At 54.2% G+C, this 12,932-nt stretch overlaps 1 protein-coding gene across 1 annotated transcript in view; it reads left to right on the plus strand.

The window, feature by feature from the left end:
• Vipr2 (vasoactive intestinal peptide receptor 2) overlaps window positions 1-12,932 on the plus strand; it is an 81,916-nt gene that overhangs the window by 24,463 nt on the left and 44,521 nt on the right. Inside the window, exons 3-4 of the mRNA XM_042701022.1 lie at window positions 10,764-10,871; window positions 12,759-12,856. Coding sequence (XP_042556956.1) covers window positions 10,764-10,871; window positions 12,759-12,856 — 206 coding nt within the window. The remainder of the gene's footprint in view (window positions 1-10,763; window positions 10,872-12,758; window positions 12,857-12,932) is intronic.

Here is a 12,932-nt window from a genome sequence, read left to right on the forward strand (position 1 = left end):
GCTATTTGGAACAAATTACTTACAGTTGGGTTAGATTCGGCAATTTTTAATGTATACGTTTGATCTTGATTCCTTCATGTTCCTTTGAAAATTAGCAACTCTAGTTAATTCTGGGAGGTTGTGCAGCATCGACTCACATCCCAGAGGGTGGCTCTTGACTGCAGGATCCCTCAAGGCCCAGAATAAGCTGCTGCTGTTCAGGTCCTGAAGTCTGTTGGGAGCCAGCACACAAGTGCCCTACAGTGCCGTGTGCACACACAAAGTACTGGGAGTCAGCACACAAGTGCCTACAGTGTGGTGTGCACACACAAAGTGCTGGGAGCCAGCTCCCCAGAGCCATCCAGTGCCGTGTGCACACACAAAGTGCTGGGAGCCAGCTCCCCAGAGCCGTCCAGTGCCGTGTGCACACACAAAGTGCTGGGAGCCAGCTCCCAGTGCCGTCCAGTGTGGTGCACACACAAAGTGCTGGGAGCCAGCTCCCCAGAGCCGTCCAGTGCCGTGTGTACAAAGTGCTGGGAGCCAGCTCCCAGTGCCGTCCAGTGTGGTGCACACACAAAGTGCTGGGAGCCAGCTCCCAAGAGCCATCCAGTGCTGTGTGTACAAAGTGCTGGGAGCCAGCTCCCCAGAGCCGTCCAGTGTGATGTGACAGATAGGCTGAGAAATGCAATTTCTGAGTCTTCATCTGTAGCTTACATCTGGTCCCATCTTTGATACTAAAACCACAGTGGCATGTCAGAGTTCCGGGGCCTCTGAAACACCCTGGCCTATCAGCATCTCCCAGGTGCGGTGCCCTGGCTGCTCACCTCTGCTGGACCCTTGCTCTGAGGAGCCTTGTCTCCCGCCTTCCCGTCCCGCCTCTTCCCTGCTTCTCTCAGACTGTAAGTGGGCTCACTCACCAACCGCAGGCCAGAGACTGTGGTGGCCAGTTAAGCCTCTGCCATTCATCTGGCAGGAAAAGCCCTTTGCCAAAGAGCTGGTGGGAGGTGACATCACTACCCAGCATGATGCTGACACGGGTGGTGCTCAGTGAACCTTTGTGAAGATGTCACAGCCATAAACGGTTTGGTGGAACCCATCTAAAAGCTGTTGGCCTTTCCGTTAGTTTCTGCCTCCATGGAGGTTAGGTTGCTGTCATGCCTGAGCTTGTGCCAGTTTCTCTCGGGCTTTCCTGGGGCCTCCAGCGTGGTCACCTGCGCCTACACCAGCGGTCTGCAGGAGAAGCACCCTCTCCCGAGCCCCATGGCCTCCAGAGCCCATCTGTTTCTGGGCCCTTGAGTTGAACATTTCTCTCTGAGGGGTTCTTTCCTCTCTGGTCCTGCTTCTACTATCATTCCTAATCACAACCTTTATAAAATGGCATTTGGCACCCAATCCCAGCTTAGCTAATACATAGCCGTCTCTGTCCTTATCTCACTAGCAAATTCGGATTGACTATGGTACTAAAAAGTTTAGTTCAGCCTCCTACTTGCCTGACAGAGGCTCTACCACTCGAGCCACACCCCGAGTCTTTCCCATGAGTTACTTTGGACCCTGGGTCTCACAGTCTAACCTAGGCTGGTTGGGACTGGGACCCTCTGATTTACACTTCCCTCACAGCTAAGATGGCAGGCATCACCACAAGCAGCTATTGGTTGCTAACCTTTTCCCTAGGCTGATTCAATCCACCTCATCTCTGTTTCCTCCGTAGCTGGAATTACAGGCAGCAGACAAGTGGTATAAACATGCATCCTCAGAGCCAAAAGCAACAAGGTCATTTTTGGTAGAATTTCTGTGATCACCGTTTGCCTTCAGAATAACTGGAATTTGATGGGTCTTGGGGTAACAGGTGCTTTATTGTTAGCCACTTGAGTAGAGGGCACCCACAGGGGCCTACAGAGGAGCGGAGCCCAGGGGAGCCTGGCAGAGCGGCCTGCCTTCATAGTCTCTAGGCCCAGGTGAAGGTTTGTCCCCAAGCCACCTTCCTTGGAGCTGTGGGGTCCGGAGCTGGTAGCCCACATCACACCGCCAGTGTGATTTCTGCTCTCTCCAGAGCCTTATGCACAAAAAACACTGCGCAGGAAGTGCTGGATGCCAGCTCTCTGACACCCGTATCGCTGCTGCAAGCTCAGAAAACAGCCAGCTCCGTGTAGCCAGCTCAGGCAGCTGTCGAGTGATGGCCGAGTGTCCAGGGGACAGCGCTGTCGGTCTTGGACAGACAGCCAAAGTGAGGTAGAGATGGAAGTCTCACTGCACTGCTGACAGTGGCAACACTGCCAGCAAGGCTTCCGTGCCCAAGTAGGCTGAGGGTGGAAGCCACACAAAACCAGATTTGGGCCCCAGGAGATGAGACGTGATCTTAGCCGAGCTGGGTCCTGAGCAGATGGCTCTGTAGATCCACTGTGATCCTTCAGTGAGCTAGTGCCTAAGCAGATGGCTCTGTGGATCCACTGTGATCCTTCAGTGAGCTAGTGCCTGAGCAGATGGCTCTGTAGATCCACTGTGATCCTTCAGTGAGCTAGTGCCTGAGCAGATGGCTCTGTGGATCTGCTGTGATCCTTCAGTGAGCTAGTGCCTGAGCAGATGGCTCTGTGGATCTGCTGTGATCCTTCAGTGAGTTAGTCACTGAGCAGATGGCTCTGGAAATTTACTGTGATCCTTCAGGGAGCTAATGCTCTGTGGATCTGCTGTGATCCTTCAGTGAGTTAGTCACTGAGCAGATGGCTCTGGAAATTTACTGTGATCCTTCAGGGAGCTAATGACTGAGCAGATGCCTCTGTGGATCTGCTGTGATCCTTCAGTGAGTTGTCATTGAGCAGGTGGCTCTGTAGATCCACTGTGATCCTTCAGTGACCTAGTCCCTGAGCAGGTGGCTCTGAGATCCATTGTGATCTTTGGTGACCCAGCCCCTGAGCAGGTGGCTCTATAGATCCACTGTGATCTTTGGTGACATAGCCCCTGAGCAGGTGGCTCTGAGATCCATTGTGATCTTTGGTGATCTAGCCCCTGAGCAGGTGGCTCTGAGATCCATTGTGATCTTTGGTGACCCAGCCCCTGAGCAGGTGGCTCTGAGATCCATTGTGATCTTTGGTGACCCAGCCCCTGAGCAGGTGGCTCTGAGATCCATTGTGATCTTTGGTGACCCAGCCCCTGAGCAGGTGGCTCTGAGATCCACTGTGATCTTTGGTGACCCAGCCCCTGAGCAGGTGGCTCTGAGATCCACTGTGATGTTTGGTGACCTAGCCCCTGAGCAGGTGGCTCTGTAGATCTGCTGGCCCCCAGGCTCTTTGAGTAGCTCTAGTGGTCCTTAGGGTCTGGAGCAGTCTAATTTGGGAAGGGGCCAGGGTCCCCTGTGTCTCTCTAGGCTCTGCATGCTGGCTCAGGTTTCACTTGCGTGTGAGTGCGGTGCAGGAGAGCTAGCATCTTGCTACAAGCAGCAACGATGCAATTGCTTGGAGATGCCAGCAAGTAGGAAACACTTCTCTGGCACAATTCCGTTTGGAACAGAGGGACATAGTTCAAAGGAGGACAAAGCACTCCCAAAATGAAGTCTTCCCGGCTCAATTCCAATTCCATCCAGTTCTGAGTCCTTCAAGTTGATGATGGGCATAGAAGTTAGTGGCTTTATTGGCAAAATGAAGGTAATTCATTTTTGTGTGACTTACTTCAACACAGTAGACCCAGAGGGATCACAGAAAGCTCAGCATCCACTTCAGTAGAGAAGAAACAGAAGGCCCTGCAGGTGTACCCTGAAAAGAATGCCCTTTATAGATATACCTGCACAGATGTCTCCTGAGTTGGTGACCCATCCCATGTACACCCCACACCCCACACGGGTGAGCCCCTCCCACATACACCCCACACCCCACACGGGTGAGCCCCTCCCACATACACCCCACACCCGACACGGGTGAGCCCCTCCCACATACACCCCACACCCCACACGGGTGAGCCCCTCCCACACACACCCCACACGGGTGAGCCCCTCCCACACACACCCCACACCCCACACGGGTGAGCCCCTCCCACACACACCCCACACGGGTGAGCCCCTCCCACACACACCCCACACCCCACACGGGTGAGCCCCTCCCACACACACCCCACACGGGTGAGCCCCTCCCACACACACCCCACACGGGTGAGCCCCTCCCACATACACCCCACACCCGACACGGGTGAGCCCCTCCCACATACACCCCACACCCCACACGGGTGAGCCCCTCCCCACACACCCCACACGGGTGAGCCCCTCCCACACACACCCCACACGGGTGAGCCCCTCCCACACACACCCCACACGGGTGAGCCCCTCCCACACACACCCCACACCCCACACGGGTGAGCCCCTCCCACACACACCCCACACGGGTGAGCCCCTCCCACACACACCCCACACCCCACACGGGTGAGCCCCTCCCACACACACCCCACACCCCACACGGGTGAGCTCCTCCCACACACACCCCACACGGGTGAGCCCCTCCCACACACACCCCACACCCCACACGGGTGAGCCCCTCCCACACACACCCCACACCCCACACGAGTGAGCCCCTCCCACATACACCCCACACCCCACACGGGTGAGCCCCTCCCACACACACCCCACACGGGTGAGCCCCTCCCACACACACCCCACACGGGTGAGCCCCTCCCACACACACCCCACACCCCACACGGGTGAGCCCCTCCCACACACACCCCACACCCCACACAGGTGAGCCCCTCCCACACACACCCCACACGGGTGAGCCCCTCCCACACACACCCCACACCCCACACGGGTGAGCTCCTCCCACACACACCCCACACCCCACACGGGTGAGCCCCTCCCACACACACCCCACACGGGTGAGCCCCTCCCACACACACCCCACACCCCACACGGGTGAGCTCCTCCCACACACACCCCACACCCCACACGGGTGAGCCCCTCCCACACACACCCCACACGGGTGAGCCCCTCCCACACACACCTCACATGGGTGAGCCCCTCCCCCACACACCCCACACCCCACACGAGTGAGCCCCTCACACACACACCCCACACGGGTGAGCCCCTCACACACACACCCCACACGGGTGAGCCCCTCACACACACACCCCACACGGGTGAGCCCCTCCCACACACACCACACACCCCACACGGGTGAGCCCCTGGCTAGCAAGCCCACTATGAACCTGGTAGCTCTGCTAGCATAGTTAAGCTTCTCTACCTCTGTGGTTCCTGGCTTTCTACCTTCATGACAGGAACTGAGAAGTAGTTGACAGTTGAGGTTTCAGTACCTATTGATGATTTGTACTCAGAGCTGTAGTTTGAATGTGAAAACTTGTTGAGTTCTCCAACGCTAACCACTCTTCACACATTTACTAGCTTTTTCATAGAGATTTCCCTTCCACTGAGAAAGAACTATAATTTATTCAAAAGATAAAATTCCAAGTACTTTTTACTCATTTCTTAATAACTTGTGCAATTATCTTATCCTTGTTTGCTTATATTAGAGGCATTGTGTGTGCTGAGCTTACAAATTTTAATTGTTACGGTCATATTATGGAATATCACACAACCATTAAAAGTGATGGCCTTCCAAGGGGGCACAGAGAGGGAGGGAGAGAGCGTGAGCAAACGCAGTCATGGTTTCCATATGCACTATGTGGAAAACGAACTATGTAACTCGTGGGCAGGGATGGGAGGGGCGGCCTGGAGAAAGGGAAGGAAGGGTGGCGTTGTCCAAACATAGATGTGCACATTACCTGAACTGTGAGGTAACCGCAGCTTAATAATAACTATAAAGTGATATTTCTAAAATAGCATGAAATGTGAGAGATGCATTGGTAAGTTGGAAAGGTCAGGTGCTGTTGACATACCTATAATCATAGCTACTCACGAGGATTATAGTTTGAGACCAGCCAGGAAAGAAAAGTTTGTTACACCAGATTCAGTAGATGAATGGATCAAGAAAATGTGATACATACACACACACACAATGGAATTCTATGCCTCCATCAGAAAGAATGACATTGCCCCATTTGTTAGGAAATGGAACAACTTGGAAAAAAATTATATTAAGTGAAGTAAGCCAGGCCCAAAGAAACATAGGTCCCATGGTCTCCCTTATTTGCAATAACTAGTATATGTCTGGGACAAGTAGAAAAGGTCAAAATCTATGTACATATGACTATATAAGATGATGTTAAGTGAAATAAACTCCAAGATAGGGACACAAGTGTTTTTTTTTTCTTTCTTGCTATTGTTCCTAATGTATTTATAATGTACCATGCTTGAATAGGGATACAGGTTGACCCATTGTAACAATTAGATGTACAAGACACTATGTTAAACAATGAACTTTACAATTTAGACCAGGTTGAGGGGGGAGTTTAGTCATGGAGGTAGGAGGGAAGGAAGGGTAGAGGAAAAATAAAGGAGGAGGTAACAATGCTTTATAGGAAATGTATTCATGACCTTGCTCATGTAACTGTAACCCCTCTGTACAGCATTTTTATGATACAAAACATATTTAAGAAAATTTTGAAGAGGATTGAGATAAAACACTTTCAAATATTTAAGCATTTTGTTTTTTTCCCTTCCCCTCCCCAAATTAGAAAAGTGTATATACAAGATGCAGGGCCCCAGAATCAAATACAATGAAAGCAGGGGTTATACCATGGGGGAGGAACATACAAAGAAACAAAGAAATCACATGAGTACATTAAAAACAATAGCAAGAAAGAAAAATCCGCTTATGTCTCTGTCTTGGGGTTCATTTCACTTATCCATTGTAACAATGAGATATGCAAGACACTATGTTGAAAATGAACTTTACAACTTGTGGGGGGGAGTGAGGAGGGAGGAGGAAGGAGGGAGGAGGAGGGAGGGAAGGGACGGTAGGGGAAAAACAAAGGAGGAGGTAGCCATGCGCAACAGGAAACGTGCTCATCACCTTGCTCATGCCACTGTAACCCCTCCATACGCTATTTTATAATAAAAAACATATTAAAAAAGAAGAAGAAAAGTTTGTGAGAATCTTCTCTCCAAGATAAATTACAAGCAGCAGGACTGAAGTTACAGCACCAAAGTGGCAGCCAGTCTCAAGGGCCAGCCTAGCACGTACAAGACCTGGAGTTCACACTCCAGTATCACAAAAAGCGGAGGGATTCAAGTAACATAGCAGTACATAATACTCTACTTCCGTAAATCAGTTACTTCCCGTGTGTATGAGCGCATGCCAGAGAGAACCCAGTGAACTCAGAACTCCTGGGTCACCTGAGGCCTTGCCCGAGGTCCTGAGGGGGCCACCCCCTTCTGGACCAGATGCCCGAGCCCCGCTGCCCACGGGTCTGACATCACATCAGATGCCCGAGCCCCTCTGCCCACGGCTCTGCCATCACATCAGATGCCCGAGCCCCTCTGCCCACGGCTCTGCCATCACATCAGATGCCCGAGCCCCACTGCCCACGGCCCTGACATCACATCAGATGCCCGAGCCCCTCTGCCCACGGCTCTGCCATCACATCAGATGCCCGAGCCCCGCTGCCCACGGGTCTGACATCACATCAGATGCCCGAGCCCCGCTGCCCACGGCCCTGACATCACATCAGATGCCCGAGCCCCGCTGTCCACGGCCCTGACATCACATCAGATGCCCGAGCCCCTCTGCCCACGGCTCTGTCATCACATCAGATGCCCGAGCCCCTCTGCCCACGGCTCTGCCATCACATCAGATGCCCGAGCCCCTCTGCCCACGGGTCTGACATCACATCAGATGCCCGAGCCCCTCTGCCCACGGCCCTGCCATCACATCAGATGCCCGAGCCCCTCTGCCCACGGCCCTGCCATCACATCAGATGCCCCGCTGCCCACGGCCCTGCCATCACATCAGATGCCCGAACCCCTCTGCCCACGGCTCTGCCATCACATCAGATGCCCGAGCCCCGCTGCCCACGGCCCTGACATCACATCAGATGCCCGAGCCCCTCTACCCACGGCCCTGCCATCACATCAGATGCCCGAGCCCCGCTGCCCACGGGTCTGACATCACATCAGATGCCCGAGCCCCTCTGCCCACGGCTCTGCCATCACATCAGATGCCCGAGCCCCGCTGCCCACGGCTCTGCCATCACATCAGATGCCCGAGCCCCACTGCCCACGGCCCTGCCATCACATCAGATGCCCGAGCCCCGCTGCCCACGGGTCTGCCATCATATCAGATGCCCAAGCCCCTCTGCCCACGGCCCTGACATCACATCAGATGCCCGAGCCCCTCTACCCACGGCCCTGACATCGCATCAGATGCCCGAGCCCCGCTGCCCACGGCCCTGCCATCACATCAGATGCCCGAGCCCCGCTGCCCACGGCCCTGACATCACATCTGGAGGCTTCCTGGAGGTAGAGGCACCAGGCACCCCAGGGGCACCCCAGGTACCCCGCAGCAAGCCTGTCCTCACTCTTGGGCTTTCTTCCTGCTCTGAGACTCCAGCAGAGCCGCACCGCAGCACCCCAGAGCTCTCTCCCATCTACCTCTGCGTCCTACCAGATGGCCATTCCCTTCTCCACCACAAATTCTGTGCAAGGAATGGCCAAGGCACAGGAAGTGCTTTGTCTGGTTTCTTCTGTGGCAAGAAAGAAGTCACTCTATAATAAAAGAACTTGGACCCAATGGCATGTCTTCGTTGAGGGCCAGCTGAGCCACGGAGGTTCACAGCTGCTCCAAGTGACAGTCCTGCTCCAGCTCCTCCCTCCTGTCTTCTCCCCCCCCCCCCCCGAGGTGTCCCTACACGCTCCAACCCCACACACAACAGAGGCACGGGCGCTCAGGAGGCATGAGGGGGAAACGTGTACAAAGCCCCATCTGCCTGCTGTGTGGGGACGTGTCTGAGTTTTCTCTAGGATGCACCAGCTAGCTGTTCTGCTTTACCCACCCGCCCTTGAGGACGAAACATGGTGCCTGGTGGTGGGCGCCGAGGAGGGGCTCTGGCAGCTGGTGCTGGGCCAGAGGCGGGGACTGCAAAGCACAGCCCCTTGGACCTCGCAGTGAGCCGGCATCTGCCTGCCCGGCCAGTCGCGAGCCTTCCTGCCTTCCTGCCCCACATCATTTCTGCAAGGAGCCTCATTCTGTGACTTTTGAGTGCAGCTGAGGCTGGCCTGCAGAGCTGCCCACGTTCGGGGGTACCCTGCCCAGTGCTTCGGCCCTCACCTGGTCTCCCCGGGCCCCTCACTCCGACGAGCCAGCCTTCCTGGACAGCACCTCCTAGCAGGGCAGTGTTGGCCTGCCCCAGCCCACAGGCGACTCAGGTGTCTGCGGGTGGGTGCGGGTGCAGGTGCGGGAGAGGCAAGGTAGGGCTGGGAGATGCCAGGAACCGACAGCAACCCGCAAGCGTGAGGAGCCGGCCTGCTGGGCTTGCTTGGCTTGGGAGGACATGGTGAGCGGCCCGGCTGGGTCAGCACACCCCGGCAGTGTTGGTGAGGCTGGCTGCAGATTCTGACCATATAGATCACAGACAGATGTCTGGAGTCACACACAGAAGGGCCCAACCTGCTGGCCAGAGCCATGCCCTCCTGCCTTGGAATCGGCGGGGCGTGTGGTGTGCCTCCTGCCTCCATCGGACTCTGCTCGCCAGGTCACGTCTGTCCCAGAGGGCCCCTCAGCACGTCCCCAAGACTCAAACTGACACCGAGACACACAGCAGCAAGACTCGAACTGACACCGAGACACGCAGCAGTAAGACTTGAAATAACACTGAGACACGGAGCAGCAAGACTCGAACTAACACGAGACACATGGGCCTGTTTACCACACCAGTGCAGACAGACCACAGCAGCAAGAAAAAAAAACAATAACTGTCTTGAAATTTAATTGTTGTTTGAAAATGCAGGGTAACTCTGTATTTCACTTTTATAACCACATTCAATTTTCCCCTGTCACCTCTTTATTAAAGACACTTTCCATGTTGGAGGGCTCATGTTCATCAGAATTTCACAGGAGAGGAGCAAATTCCTCCACGGTCTTCTTGTGTTTTTAATTTTTATTGTTATGGTAAAGGTGATGTGCAGAGGGGATTCGGTTACATAAGTCAGGTAATGAGTACATTTCTTCTTGAAACAATAAAAAAAAAAAAAGAATATAGTACATAAATACACAGGGGGAAACTATTCACCCTTTAAAAAGCAGGAAATCGTGTTATTTTTGACAACACAGAGGAACCTGGAGGATTCGGCCCGACCAGGAAGCGAATACTGCCTGGTCTCCCTCACGTGTAACCCACCCCTGGGGCAGAGTGTGGGGCGGGGTCGCCAGACGGGAAGGGCTGGGCCGTCTCGGCTGGACAGGGACACCGACAGGACGTCACTCAACAAGGTGACTATAGTTTTAAAATGTGATTTCCAAAACACCAGAATGGGTTTTACATGTTCTCACCATTTACAAATGGTGTTTGGGGGTTGGGTGTGCTGATTAGCTTACTTCAATCATTCTACAATGAACACATGTGTCAAAACGTCTCGTTTACCCCATAAATACATACAATTATTTGTCAACTGGAAATGAAACTTGCAAAAGCACCCAGTCCATACCAAATTGTTCGCAGGTCTTATTTCTCCAAAGCTGGTTAAAATGATTGCACATTCTCAATAATACTATGCAAGTGGTTCATGGAAAATCGTTCTCTGGTGTGGTTATTTAGCCAATGGATTTCCTCTTGTGAAGCTTCCAGGCAAATCACAGCCTCGTGGAAGGCTGTGCCCCAGCCCGTGGCCGGCTCCTCACCCCCGCCTCTCCTTCCAGCCTGCAGGGGCATCTGGGACAACATCACGTGCTGGCGCCCTGCAGATGTGGGGGAGACGGTCACCGTGCCCTGCCCCAAAGTGTTCAGCAACTTCTACAGCAAGCCAGGTACCGTGGGCGCACCCCGTGGAGCAGGCTTTCCTATTTGGGCAGCGAGGGGCTGGGTCTCCCTCTTTTCTAGCCTCTTCCTGCTTTGAGTGGAGCCATGAAATAGTTGGAACAGATTGAGGTAGGTGCTTACTTTAGGGAGCAAAAGAGCCCTGTCTCTTGGTGGGCAGGGAAGGTGTGAGGGAAGAGACTAAGCAAGGATCTTTCATGAACAGAGACAGATAAACAGGAGCCAGAGCACCAGCAATGTCATCTGGGGCAACAGAGACAAGGAAAAGATGAAGGCTCTGCTGGTCCCCGAGGTTCTGAGCGAAGGTGGGGAGTGTGGGCCACTGGACCCCCTCTGCTCTGCCCCCAGACCCAAGTCCCCTGTTGGCAGCTTCTCTGTCTCTGCAGAGAAGAGACAGGGCCAGGCCCCTTCCCTGCGCAGGGCTTGCTCTACGCAGCTCTGCAGGCCTGGCTCGTGGCTCACAATTCCTCACAGGGAGAAATCTCTCTGGAAAGGCAGAGGATAGAAGACATCCAGAAACAGGAAATAATGGTGCTTATGTGCAGAAATCATTTTACCAGGGCAGTGATGGAGAAAACCTTGAGAACTAATGACATTGCACTTTAAAACAACAGTGGAGGAAATGGAGATCGGGGAAGGAGTTGGTCTCTTCTCAGGAGCTGAACCTTGTTGAGCACAGGACATCTCAATTCAGAGACTCTGAACCTCAAAAACCGCTGTCCAGTCAGCGATACTGGCAGGAGCTCGGGCCAGGACTGTTCTCTGGACGTTCCAAGCACACTGGCACAGGCCCAGGAGCAGATGCCTGCACACACCCAGCTCAGGTGTGGCGTGGGTGAATGACCTCGGGAGGGGCAGTGGAGCAGAGCGGAGCCCTGGGTCCCCGATCGGCAGACTTGCTCTGGGCCTAGGCTTCGTGCACTGTGTCACCAGCCTAGGGCTTGCACACTGCCCAGTCAGGGAGGAGCCTGCTCTCGGGGAGGGCTGAGTTCTCAGGGCCCCTGAGCAGGGTGCACCACAGTTAGGACACACGGAGCTTTTGAGTCAGAAAACCTGTCTTCCTCGCCGTCGTTTTCCAATCGCTGGGGAGCCACGCTCCCGCCCGCGGTGTGGGGCCAGCGATGCGGGCTGTGACTGCATCACAGGCCCCGAGGGCCTGGGACCCCACTGCTCCTCAGGAGCGCAGGAGAGGCACGGGAGCCTGAGCCTTAGTTCTGCCATGGAGGGCAGCTTTGGGCAGAGTTTGGGCTTGAAGGGCTCGGGTAACTGCTGTCCCTATTTCACTCTGTACTCTCCAAACTCTGTCCCACGTGGTGTTGTCACGTTTCTGCCAGGAAATAGAGGGAATGCTACATTTCTAGACTGACTATACAAATTTTAGCTTATTGAAGAGCAAATAATACAGTTCAGAATAAAGAGCAGAAGAAGTTCTTAACGGCCTTTCTTTCTTGCAATTTAAACCTTCCTCCCACAATGACTTTCCTCTGGCTGTCAGCCGCGTCCTGCGGAGCTGCCTCCCGAGGGCAGGCGGAGGGGCGGTGAGCAAGCCCCAGCATCCAGGACAGAGCAGGCAGGACCTGGCATTAGTCACTCTGTGGTGACAGAGCGTCAGAATCTACTAAGGACTTGCATCTACTCTGAGATAAGAGTACGTAAAGTTGAAGCAACTACAAGTATAGTTTCTGTCTTCATTGCTTTCTGAATGGTGGTCTACTCCCTGCAAGTCCGTGATGTGGGTTGAAGGAGGGTGACTGGGAAGGGCTTCTGAGAGGCAGCATCTCCTGTGAGCAGTAGCATTCAGACGACAGTCTCCAGAGAGATGTAGCATTGTCTCTACTGAGACCCTGCAGATACAACATCTGAGCTTTACTTTCCAGGAAACATAAGCAAAAACTGCACGAGTGACGGGTGGTCAGACACGTTCCCAGATTTCATGGACGCATGCGGCTACAACGACCCAGACGATGACAGTAAGGTAGGTTCCCAGGTGCAGCCAGACCCCGCCCACAGCGGGGCCTTTGCTCGGGCCAGGCCTCGGCTCTGCTCTGCTA

The sequence above is a fragment of the Dipodomys spectabilis genome, unplaced genomic scaffold, assembly GCF_019054845.1.
Source record: "Dipodomys spectabilis isolate Male_0828 unplaced genomic scaffold, ASM1905484v1 ptg000277l, whole genome shotgun sequence".
NCBI classification, from domain to species: domain Eukaryota; kingdom Metazoa; phylum Chordata; class Mammalia; order Rodentia; family Heteromyidae; genus Dipodomys; species Dipodomys spectabilis.